At 41.7% G+C, this 12,845-nt stretch overlaps 1 protein-coding gene across 3 annotated transcripts in view; it reads left to right on the forward strand.

Annotated features, from left to right (window-relative positions):
• Positions 1 to 12,275, forward strand: part of CAV1 (caveolin 1) — a 37,219-nt gene extending 24,944 nt beyond the window's left edge. For 2 of the 3 annotated variants that reach the window (XM_081102019.1, XM_081102020.1), the window contains exon 3: positions 10,060 to 12,274. In XM_081102019.1, the coding sequence (XP_080958145.1) occupies positions 10,060 to 10,401 (342 nt within the window). In that variant the 3' untranslated portion in view covers positions 10,402 to 12,274. Of the gene's footprint in view, positions 1 to 10,059 lie in introns of all 3 variants that reach the window. The other variant, XM_081102018.1, reaches the window with a different exon arrangement.
• Positions 12,276 to 12,845: the final 570 nt, after the last annotated feature.

Here is a 12,845-nt window from a genome sequence, read left to right on the forward strand (position 1 = left end):
TCCAAGTCCTCACATACAAGATGTGATGTGAACTCCAGAAAGCATCCGGGGCCTATAACATAAATGGTTGCGAATCTATACCAAGATGGGTACAAGTGCATAGACGCGCCCTAAGTTCTGGTTTGGTCCAGCCGTTTATTAGTTAAGAAAATCTTTCCTTAGTGGGAAAATAAAAGACTATTTTTCATTCTTATTGTGAAAATAGCCTAGAACTTCTCAAGCTTGAAGAGAAGCAGATGAGTGGGCGCTATAAATGTAAACCATCATTTATTAGGCTTCATGCTAAAGCCTCTGTTATGTCTGGAAAGCAACAAGAGGGAGGCCAGTCCAAAGGGCGAGACTCGATGCTTCCAGCTGGAGACCCAGGCGGGGACTGCAGATCCCTGGGCACCACTCCTCCCGCACCCAAACCTCTGCTCTGGCTCACAGAGGGAGATAAATGCCTACATTTCACCCTCTCCTGCTTGAAACCCAGCCCTCCTCCTGCCTCCTCAAGCGACAGCCCTGGGCTCTTGTGCAAGGCCAGTTGCCTAGCACCTGCCACCCCAGGCAGCCCACGACTATGCCAGCGCTGCCACCCAGGGTTCCATGTTTCCTAAGGCTGCCTGTGGGTCCTCTGGGAATCCAGGCAACACAGGCAATAACAACACAATTCAGGCTGCCTGTTTCCAGCCAGGGCTGTGGGCACACTGCAGCCTTTTCCCCAGCGGTGCCAGTTGGGCCCAGTAAACACATGGGTATTTGCCCTTGTCCCCGACAAAACACATGGGCATTAGAGCAAAGTTGCTGTGTTCTGGAAGCATTTAATTGTGCTAGTACACCCCCCACACACATTTATTCCATGGACTTCAAAGGCTGCTCCACATGTTGGAAATATGCGTGGGATCAGCGAGGGGGGTTTGAAATGTCTAACCCCTCCTTCTGTGTGACTGGGTTTGGTACACACATACCTCGGGATTGTAGAAGTGCGTATTGGATTTTTTTTTAAACATGCATATTGTCTATATGGGGTTCAGAATGATGAAAATGAATCAGGATTTCTATTGCCAGTTTGTGTGTTTCTCATAATAAATAGTAGTCATTCATCCTTTTCCAATGATACATCTTCATAGGCTTAAATTAGGAAAAGCTTTTCAAAGGGAATGTCCATTCATTATTCACCAACTCCCAGATGCCACCCAGCACCCGAGGAGCTCCCAGAGAGAAGCAGGAAGCAAACCTGCTTGGAGGCATAGAGGAGGGAGCAGCGCAGACCAAAATAAGAGTTGTCGCTAAATGGAGAGGAGCTTGGCATACTTTTGACTTTTGCATGAAAAAAAAGGGAGAAATTCTGTTAAAAATATAGACACCCCCCCCCCCACCACCCCCTTTCCCCCCCTCCCCCCCATAATCTGATCTGAATCTGAAATGGGGCTTAAGCGTCTGCATTTTAACAGGCTCCGCCCACTCACACCCACAGTTGATCCTTTGCCACACTGCCCCTGCTGAGAGACTGAGAGACGCTGGGAGCCAAGAGCCCTGTGCCAGTGCATTACAGCCGGAAGGCCATGTTCATGACGGATTTTCTAGAAGGAGCTGGCTCCTACTCTTTGGTGCATATCTCAGGATACAACCAAGCCACTACAGGCGTATGAACTAATGGCACGACCAATGGCCTAAAATTTTTCTAATATTCTGTTTGATGTGAATGGTAGAAAGCTGAAAATGATGTGTTTCCTCCTCATATATTTCTGGACTTTGCCCCAGAAACAAATTCCTGGGTATTCAGGCACATTCATTGTATGCATTTTTCTATACGCACGAAAATCGAATCCACTAGTAGAAAAGAGCAAGAACATAGAAAACAAGAAATGATTCTAAGAATAAAAGTGGTTGCTCTGCTAATTCTATTCGTTTTCTATAGCTGCGTAACAAATTACCCTAAAATGTAATGACTTAAAAAAACAAACATTTATCACCTGACAGTGCGTCAGGAACCCAGGTGTCACGCGACTGAGTGGTCTGGCTCAGGGCCTCCCGCAGGCTGCAATCCAGGGGTCAGGGCTGGACACAGCCCGGGGCCAACGGGGAGAGGCTGTTGGACTGAGGGTCTCAGCTTCTCAGTGGTTGGTTTTTGGCCAGAGCCCTCCCTCGGTCCCTCCATTCCTCCCACACAGACCTCTCCATAGGACAACTCGCCAGATGGCAGCTGGCTTCTAACCGAGCAAGGTCCCTAGAGAGCAAGGAGGGACGCAAGATGGGTGCACGGACTTTTATAACCTGACTTTGGAAGTGACATCCCACCAGCCCACACTCAAAGGGGGTGCATTACACCGGTCATGAATACCGGGAAGTGGAGGAGGGGAAAACCATTGGGAGCCATCTTAGATGCTGTTATAGAATACATTCATTTGTTTCTTTCATAGTGAATTTGTCATTCTATTTATTTTTTGCTAAAACTAAATGTTAATGTAAAGGAAACATTTTTTCATACAGGTCAGGCAGCATATTCTGGAAGAAAGTCTAGTATAGTGATTTGCAACCGGTGTGCCCCAAGAATTTTTAAAACATGCAATACCTGACTATTTAGTCAGGGACACTGACCTCTTTTCCCTTAGATTGTCTAATTTTAAAAAATGGCAATGATCAATGCTACAATGAGTGTGAATGCGTCAAAATTAAACCTAATTTTTTTTCTGATTGGCAAAAAAATATATATTTATGGTGTGCCACAGAATTTTAGTAATTAGTTTATGTGTGCCATGAGATGAAAAGGGTTGAAAATCACTGGTCTGGTAGTGTTGAAAAGATTCATTGAGGTTAGACATTGAACTAGGGTTTCTAAATGAGATGTACACTTTCTATGCCAACCAACAGGAAAGAGTGCTACTGTACCACGTGGAAATGCTTTCTGCTATAGGTAACTAAAAATCTGAATAGCTAAGGCTTAAAACTAAGTGTGTGTGTGTGTGTGTGTGTGTGTGTGTGTGTGTATATATATATATATATATATATATATATATATATATCACATGAGGAAAAACCTAGAGATGAATAGGTACTGGCATTGTTTTTACATCTTGATAATGGCAAAGGTAGCACCTTTTATTCTCTTGGCCTTTTAATCGGGCTTGTCACCACGAAGTCACAAGATGACTTCTGTACATTAAGGCTCTACATCATATTCTAAGCAGGATTAAAGAAGCAAAGGTCCACACTATATGTTTCTGTCTCTTTTCATAAGGAAGATAAAGCTTTGTTTGAAATCCCGTCCAACAGATATCCACTTAGATCTTATTGGCCAGAACTAGGTCACATGCCTACCACAAACCAATCACTCACGAGGGAGACTAACATTACTATAGCAATCTAACCCAACTATGACTTATCTGGGAGATCAGAGAATTATTGCTATCACTTGGATAATGAAGATTCTGGGCAAAGAAGTAGAACTGTGGATGTTGGACAGACAACACCCCAGTCTTTGGTAAACATCTTGTGTGTTGTTATTTATATGTTCCATATATCCAATACAATCACAATTTCCACTGAAAGTCTAAAAAGGTATCTTCCCATAGAAACAGAATTTGCAAGCATCATTGCTAATGAGATTCTTGATGTACTTAAAGTTTCCTTCTTAAAAAAATTCCTTATTCAGAAATAAAGTGTCTAGATTTTTTAGACAAAAAAATGACCCCATGTTTTTATAATATTGTGTTTATATATAAAATATTTTTTAAATATTGCCATGAGATATGTTTAACAAGATGAAATCTTCTGAGATTTACTGTATTAGCCCAGTATTATAAAAACACAACAAGAAAGATTGCTTTTCCTGACGTCTGCTGCTAGGTTTTTGTTAACTTATGTTTCTGAAATGTTGCACAAAGGTATTTAATGTCATCTATAAAAATCTAGTAATATAAACTGTTGACTCCTTATAAAGCATCTATTAAGACACAGGCATATCACTAAAGCCACGTTTATGCCTTTGATCCTGAGCTACATAATGATTCTTGCCAGAAGGACAACTTGTTACATAGACTTCAAGACAAAAAATCAGTTCTTGGACCAGTAGCTCAACATCATCTGAGGGATCCCATTCTAAGAAACTAAATGGCACATGCACTTTTGTGTTTTTGTTTGTTCGTTTGGGGGTGTTTTGTGTGTTTTTTTAAAGCAAATCTCTAATTCCAGTTCTCCAAATCTAAGCAGGTAAAGTTCAGGCCCAGCAAAAACCTGCCTTCCTGTAAAGTATAAGAGGAGTAGTCCCTGAGTAAATGGAACTCCGGAGTGATAGTTTTGTGATGAGGAATAAATGACACCAATGATGCATGGGAGCCATGAGCTCCCTGGGGATTGTCAGAGAGAGAGACACTATCATCTGTTCAACAATAGACCTGCAGGACCCCTGGAGAACAAGATGGTGTCCAAGTTCAGAGGCAAGCTAGCCTGGCTGCCTTTTGCATTGGCTATGGAATATAGCTGATTGAAGATGCGCGGTGGTAGCCGAGGCAGGAGTGGAAGAACCCGGGACCGTTCCTTAGCTGAATTCCAATCCTGGGTCTGCCGTTGCATGGGAAGGTATCCTTAATCCAGTCACCTGACAGCATTGGCCATCAATGTTTCTATCTCAAATGAGACTTCATTTCTTTAAGGATCCCTTCAGCTTTCAATATCTGTGAATCTATTGATGCCACTATACTCAGATTGCTGTGGAATGCTGAACTGCCTTCACCTGGAATGACTGATCACTAGCAGAACTTAGTTGGGTTCAGTACATTATCAACATATGTCAAAAGATACAATGAAGATATTTTATTATATAACTAGAAGTCCGGTGCACAAAATTCGTGCCTGGGGGTGGGTCCCTCAGCCCAGCCTGCACCCTCTCCAATCCAGGACCCCTCGGAGGATGTCCGACAACCAGCAGTCGGACATCCTTCTCGCAATTTTGGACCACTGGCTCCTAACTGCTCACCTCCTGCCTGCCTGCCTGATTGCCCCTAACCACCTCTGCCTGCCAGCCTGATCGCCCCCTAACTGCCTTCTCCTGCCGGCCTGATTGCCCCTAACTGCCCTCCTCTGCTGGCCTGACCGCCTCCTAACTGCTCCCCCCTGTTGGCCTGATCGCCCCCTAACTGTTCCCCCTGGCCTGATCGCCCCTAACCACCTCTGCCTAGGCCCCTGCCACAGTGGCTTTGTCCAGAAGGACGCCCAGAAGATGTCCAGTTTAATTAGCATATTACCCTTTTATTGGTATAGATTCCCTCCCGTTTTATTCGCCTTGAATAAATGTATGGAAACGTTCCTATTCATGTTGTGAAAGGGACATTTCGCCTCACTTCACACAAAGATATCTTTCACATCAGTGTCTCTTAGAAAGCAATGAGAGTCTTAGATGAGACCTGGAGATATGAATGGGGTAGGTGGAGAAGGGATGTGGGAGAGAGATGTAAGTTTCTGGGGAATTGTGCGGAACAGACCTGGGAGTCAGGAAGTTAGAAGTCTAATTTCAGCTTTTCCACTGATTCACTTGGGACCTTGAGAATGTCAGGTCCATTTTAATTGTTCTGTGCCTCAGTTTCCTTACCTGCTAATTAGGGTGAGAGTCCTTGGCTGGGTGCCCAAGATTGTGAGAACATACTGTGCAGGGCCATGAAAATACAACCAGTCCCAAGAATGGAAAACATCCTAGTTACCAGATGTCCTGACTTAAAATGGAAATGTCAACAAGGCTAATTCCTTTAATAACCAAAATGTGAATGTTTTAAGAAGTATGTCTATCTGGGTGAAAATTAAGCAAATACCACTAGCATGAGGGCTTGTCACCCCAGGAATGCATAAGTAAAAAGAGATCAGGCTTGTGTGACCTTGAGTAATTTCTTAACCTCCCGTTCTTTTGTCACCTGTATAATGGGAATAATGGCATTCATTTCAGAGGGTTGTGGTCAAGATGATTACAATTGCAAGTTAATTCTTCTGAGCCACTGGCGGGTTTGAGTTCACAGCCACTATGTACTTTGCAGCTGGTCGTTTCTCTTATTACAATTGTCGCCCAGACGAGCTTAGTCACCCAGAAGGAATTTTTAATGTTACTAAATATTCAGCATTTACTATATAGCAGTGTTCTAACCCCATGCTAAGCTCTTTACATAAATGATCTCATGTACTCCTCACAAAAACCTATTACTGTGCCTGTTGCAGAAATGGAAGTAGAGAGAAGCTAAACTTTATTTCTGGCTCCTCTGTGTTTTCTTTACCGGCCTTGCTTTCTTTTTTTCAGCTGTTCTTTCTAATTGGTTGTTCATGTTCCCTTAAGCCACCTTCAAGACTAAAGCAACAGCTAACAGAATACATTTATATAACATGTTAATTCTGTCATGTTGCTGTCTACCCTTGGAGATCTGCTCTAAATTCACTTGGGTATTTGAGGATAAATCATGCTCACCAGCAGTTTCTGGAAAGCACTGGAAAAACAGCCACCCTGAAATTTTCTAAGCAACTAAGAGCTTATGAATTTCCATTATGTTCATTGAAAACAGCATTTATACTTACGCTTAGAAAAACAGAGTTATTATCAAGAACTCTTACGCAGAGGCATATGCTTGTAGATCGTCACTAATAATCAACTGTGTATACGATGTATATGACCTTGCCATGATGCTGTCCTCAAATGCCCTGCTGCGGAATTCTAAGTTACCAGGAGGGTTAAATTCAGCAAACTTTTTGTTAACGTGCCTTTTAATTGTGAAATACTATAATTGCCTTAGAGAAACTTTTAAAAGTATATATTTTTTAAATATATTTTATTGATTTTTTTACAGAGAGGAAGGGAGAGAGATAGAGAGTTAGAAACATCGATGAGAGAGAAACATCGATCAGCTGCCTCTTGCACACCTCCTACTGGGGATGTGCCCGCAACCCAGGTACATGCCCTTGACCGGAATCGAACCTGGGACCTTTCAGTCCGCAAGCCGACACTCTATCCACTGAGCCAAACCGGTTTCGGCTAAAAGTATTTTTTTTAAAGCGATGTGGTATTAGAGAAAGGATTGCTTTTTTCAGACCAGATTCAACACTCAAATCTACTCCTTATTTACTGGCACAATTGAACATTTTGAACCTCCCATTTTTCTATAAAATGGAAATGCTATATTACTAAGTTTCTGTGCGTTAAATGAGAACAGCGTCTGATCATAACAGCCAGTCAGCAAATGTTAGTAATTTCTCCTCCCTTGGAAAAGAATCTCAAGGCAGATGTGCTTCAAGTCTGTCCTGTAAAGAGCAAGGAATCCTCTGCTTCAGTAATGTCCTGCCCAAACTCCATTGGTAATAGACTCGTTATTTTCAAACAAATGTATTGTACTTTTGTACATTGTACCCTCAAAACACGTATACCCATTCAGAGGATCCATGTACCACCATTGCCCATCCTTTGATCCAAATTAAGAATGCCTGCTCTAATGTATTAATTCTGACTTCACCAAATCCTCTTACAAAACAAGGTTATCTTTTAAAAATAAAATTCTTTTGATATCTTGCTGTTCCATGAAGGAAAACTGAAGGCCTTTAATTTTATTATTTTTTAAAATAAAATTTTATTTTTAAATATATATATTTTTTTGATTTCAGAGAAGAAGGGAGAGGGACAGAGAGATAGAAGCATCAATGATGAGAGAGAATCATTGATTGGCTGCCTCCTGCATGCCCCACACTGGGGACTGAGCCCACAGTCCGGGCATGTGCCCTGACTGGGAATCGAACCATGACCTCCTGGTTCCTAGGTCAACGCTCAACCACTGAGCCACACCAGCCAGGCCAGGTCTTTATATTTAATAGCTTTGGGAAAATGCCGTGTTAGAACAAAACCCCGTAGTAGACAATTAAGTAAATTTGCACAGAAACTTCATTGAAGGATTGATCTGACTTGCCACATATTTTGTACAACCTTTTAAAACACACAAGTTAATGCTTACTGCTGAATCTAGCTCTAAATGAGCAAAGAAAAAATTAGAATGATGATAAATCTATAAGTTCATTTACATAATTGTGGACATACCATTTTTACATATTACATCATTAGGACATTGGACAATAGATCAAGGAACAGGATGTTGTAGAAAACATACTTTATTAATTAAGAATCATGCACTTCTTTCAAAAGTGTTGACTTCAAGGTGGCTCCTTGGCACAGAGAGCTCCGTGGAATCACCTACCTAATCCTGAGCTTGGCTGTATTGCTGCTAGCGGTAATCAACTTGTTTGGAGACCTGCTTTAGATTTCTTCATACATCTGCCAACACCAAACAGTTGAGCTGACTCTGTCCCACTCTTTGGGGAGTAATTTTTCCCCAATGCTTCAGTTGTTGTTTATATAAATCCTTCCAGAGGGATAAAAGCTCTTTTTTTAAAAAAATATATTTTATTGATTTTTTACAGAGAGGAAGGGAGAGAGATAGAGAGTTAGAAACATCGATGAGAGAGAATCATCGATCAGCTGCCTCCTGCACATCTCCTACTGGGGATATGCCCGCAACCCAGGTACATGCCCTTGACCGGAATCGAGGGCAGGCCGCAGGCCGACGCTCTATCCACTGAGCCAAACCGGTTTCGGCAGGGATAAAAGCTCTTGAGAATTCATTGCTTATGTGAACATGTGCCGTGGGAGAGAATGCTCTTGGGAAAGGGGCCACGTTTGCTTTCTGGCCCCACTTTTGTGATATGACAACCTACCTCTCCACATGGGTTTGAAACACCAGATCACGTGGAAACAATGAATGGAGTTGCTACTTGGTAATGGTTGAGTGCCATGTGACTGCGAACTTATTTGATTACTACCTGGTGGCCGAAGGACTACTACAGGATCCATCCGGTGTGGACCACTGATATTTGCATCTGTCCTTAAACTTTACTGTTTCCTTATCTGCCAAATAACATACTTATAGTTCAAAAGTGAAGCTTCCTCTTAACATTTTTAACTGCCTTCCTTTCTCGATGCTTTCTTTTTGATGTTAATGTCACCTCTGTTCTCCCTAGAAGGCAAATTGCAAGTTCAGAGCTCACTTTAGGCTTTTCTCTCTCCCAGCCTTGAGGTAACCAAGTCCTGTGCATTCTTCCTTTTACATTCCTAAAATTCATTATTTCTTTCTTTTTTCTTTTCTCCATGGCCACTATTCCAGTTGGGGCCTACCACCTCAAACTTGGGACACAGCAACAATCTCTCTGCCTTGAGTCTCTTTTCCCTTTTGCCCAGCCTCCACACTACTATCAATTCAATCTTGATAAATGACCACTGGTTATGGCTGCAGGCTACATTCTCCCACCTCAACATCTTCAATAGATTTCCCACCCCACACTGTAAGTAAAAAATATTGCATCTAGCCTCAACATGCCTTCCCAGCCGTGGGCACACAGGTTTCTCTGTTTGTGACACTCACTGTACTATCCTTCCTCATTCCTGTGTTCTTGCTCACACTATTTCCAAGGCCCCTGCTTCCTTCCTCTCCAAATCACACCCCATTTTCCAAGCCCAGCTCAAGACCCACCACCCCATGAAGATTTCTTGGGTCCTCACTGTTCACCATGATCTCATGTATCAAAGAAATTCTAACAGTGAAGTGTTGAAAAAGTTAATAATCAATTAACTAACTCCCCCTTGATATTTTGTGTATAGTTGTCTCAGAATAAGGTTAACTTAAATAGTATTGTTTATTGAGTGTCTTGCATATTTATCCATGTTGCTAGGTTTTACTTGAAGGCAGGAATTGTGTAATATCCATTTGGTTTCCCCTAGAGCAGTGGTTCTCAACCTTTCACCTGGTATAGAAACATCTGGAGAACACGTTAAAAATCCTCCTGGATCCCACCCCCAGAGGTGCAATAAGATCTGAGTAGGACCCAAGTATCTGTTTTTCCAAGAAGTTCGAAGTGCTGCTGCTGCTGCTGCTACGGCTGGGTGCTTTTAAGTGTCTCACGCTGTACATAAAAACTAATCTGTACTTACGGAGACTCAGTAGTGAGGTTTTTCTCTTTTCTCCCATTTCAACTTCACATTCTGTCACTTCTTCTTCCTTTTAGATTGATTTTGAAGATGTGATTGCCGAACCAGAAGGAATCCACAGTTTCGACGGCATCTGGAAGGCCAGCTTCACCACCTTCACTGTGACGAAATACTGGTTTTACCGCTTGCTGTCGGCCATCGTGGGCATCCCCCTGGCACTTCTCTGGGGCATTTACTTCGCCATTGTTTCTTTCGTGCACATCTGGGTAGTTGTGCCATACATTAAGAGTTTCCTGATTGAGATTCAGTGCTTCAGCCGTATCTATTCCATCTGCATCCACACCCTCTGTGACCCACTGTTTGAGGCTACTGGCAAAATATTCAGCAATGTCCGCATAAGTGTACAGAAAGAAATATAAATGACATTTCAAGGATAGAAGTATTCCTGATTCTTTTTTTTCCCCCCTTTGAATGTTCTTGGTGCCAATATCAAGTTTTAAGTTGCTAGTACAGCAACAATATATGAGTGAATTTTCTTGGTTCATAACAAAGAAATCACTCTCTTAGTTTTCATAACTATTATGTGTCTCTTCTGAGCTATTTCATCTAATTTTTTTTTTGGTCTAAATTTTTAAACCCACTTAAAATGTTTTCCTTGCATTTTTATTTGCATGTGGGGTCATTATTTTATTGCCTGAGATATGAACGAGAGAAATATGAAGAACCAGTGACCTCAACTGCCTATTCTAAAATGTTGACCATGTTATGGTAAGGGAAGAATTCCGGGCTACGGCCATTTGTTGTACAAATATGTGGCTGGTTTTAAACAAATTCTTCCCTTACCATCTGCAGTGTTAGTGGATTGCTGTCACTCATTTTAATGATCCAATGGGATCAATGATATTTATCAAATTAGAAAACCTACTCTGCATTCACACAGTCTGACTGACTTACCCTTCTTAAAATGTGATACTCTCTGTCCTGAATATTTGTTACATAGATAATGAGACTTAAGTGCCTTCCTGTTCATCATACTTTCCTTCTCAAATGGGCGTCTCGCTGGTCAGTTTTCATTAAGTCAGCAACCTCTCTGGAGACCAAAATTAGAGAATCCATTACCTAGTTCTCCACACTTGTTTCTGACTCTGAGAACGGAGTCGGATGAAGTTCCCGTCTGCACCTGCTCACACACCATCTTTATCCATATCGAGTATGGTCCGTCTCAGCCAATGAGATGAATTAAGGAGGACCAATGGGGCCGAGTCCTCTCTGGACTGGCAGGCGTGGAAGCCAGCTTTCCTGCCTCTCTTCAGCTGAATGAGGCCAGCATATCTATTCAGCTTCATTTATTTCCAAGAATAATCACACTTTCCTGACTCCAAACTAATCCATCACCGGGTGTTTTAGTGACTGAACATTGTGTTCCCTTTCCAGCTGACCGCTGGGCCTCCGGGGAGAGGCTCCTAACATGGAGGCCATTGTGTGAGCCTGTCAGAGTTGTCACACATGTGACCCCTTCAAAGTAAAGCACTGGCAGCCGCCTGTTATGCTGTGACACGTGGCCCCGCTACCTGCCAGGAGCTTTGGACCTAATCCACGCATCACTCTGCGCAGAGAGAAGACGGGGGAGGAGGCGGTCATACAAGATTGGGATCGTTTTGCTGGAATAAATTCAAATTCTTCTAAACTCAAACTGAGGAATGTTACCTGTAAACCTGAGTCACACAGAAAGCGGCCTGGTACACCCGAAAGCTTTTTATTCCTCCTGCTCATAGTAAGATTTTGCCCTTGGGGAATTGATGTTTAACCTTCAGGTATGCTTTCACTTTTAGTTTCATACACTTGTTGGAACTCTGCTTGATGGGTTTTTTATTTGTTGTTGGGGTTTTTTTGTGTTTATTTTTGCCTCTTCCAGTTTTTCTGACACTTTACTTACCAACTTGTTACCGACTTTAATGCTTTGCATTTAAAACAGACACTGGCATGGACATAGTTTTACTTTTAATCTGTGTACATACTGAAAATGTACTACACCGCATACTTTTTAAGTGTAAAGATATGCTTCTCTCTATGTGAGGAAGATCACTTGGGAAATGGCTTTGTGATTCAACCTGTAAGCTGTGCATCCCAAGGCATGTCTGTTCTACATATATGCTTAGTTTCCTGTGCAAATCAAATGCTGGCCTGAAAGACTGTTGAAATTTTATATGCTTACTGATATATTTTACACTTTTTTATCCTGCATGGCCTGTAAAGGTTATAAGTCTACACAATAAAAATGTTTAACAGTTCTACAGTCAGCTTTATTATTTCCCCCCTAAACAAATACATACATGTCAGGGCCTGTGTGCGTGTCTGTGTAGTACATAGTGCGTGTACATGTTTGTAGGGCGTTTGTGGGAGGGTGTAGTCTTCCACTTTTCAGATATTATAGTCATTTAAGTGGGATCGTTCTCCTAAGGCCATTGCCTTTCATGAGTTACTTTAGAGAAAAGTTATAATTCATAAGAAAGATTTGTTTAGCAGTTTACCCAGTGCTTTATTATATGTCATCTAATTTGAGCCCCTAATAACTTTGTGTGCTGGATATTAATATTCTCGTTTAGTAAATGACGCATTCAGGGAATATGCCTTGAATTTTGCCCTATCGTAACTAGAATTTCTTTAAAAGGCATATTTTACAAACAATTTATTTTTTTGGCCTGGGGTTAGATTGGGTAAGTTTAAAAACAGAGTTTCTGTATTGGTCAAAGTTCTCCAGAGAAATAGAACCAATCAAAATGTATGTATATAAAATATATATGAATATGTAAGGAATAGTATGTATTTAAAGAGGTTTATTATAAGAAATTGGTTTGCACAA

Source organism: Myotis nattereri, assembly GCF_964212035.1.
Source record: "Myotis nattereri genome assembly, chromosome: 11".
NCBI lineage: Eukaryota > Metazoa > Chordata > Mammalia > Chiroptera > Vespertilionidae > Myotis > Myotis nattereri.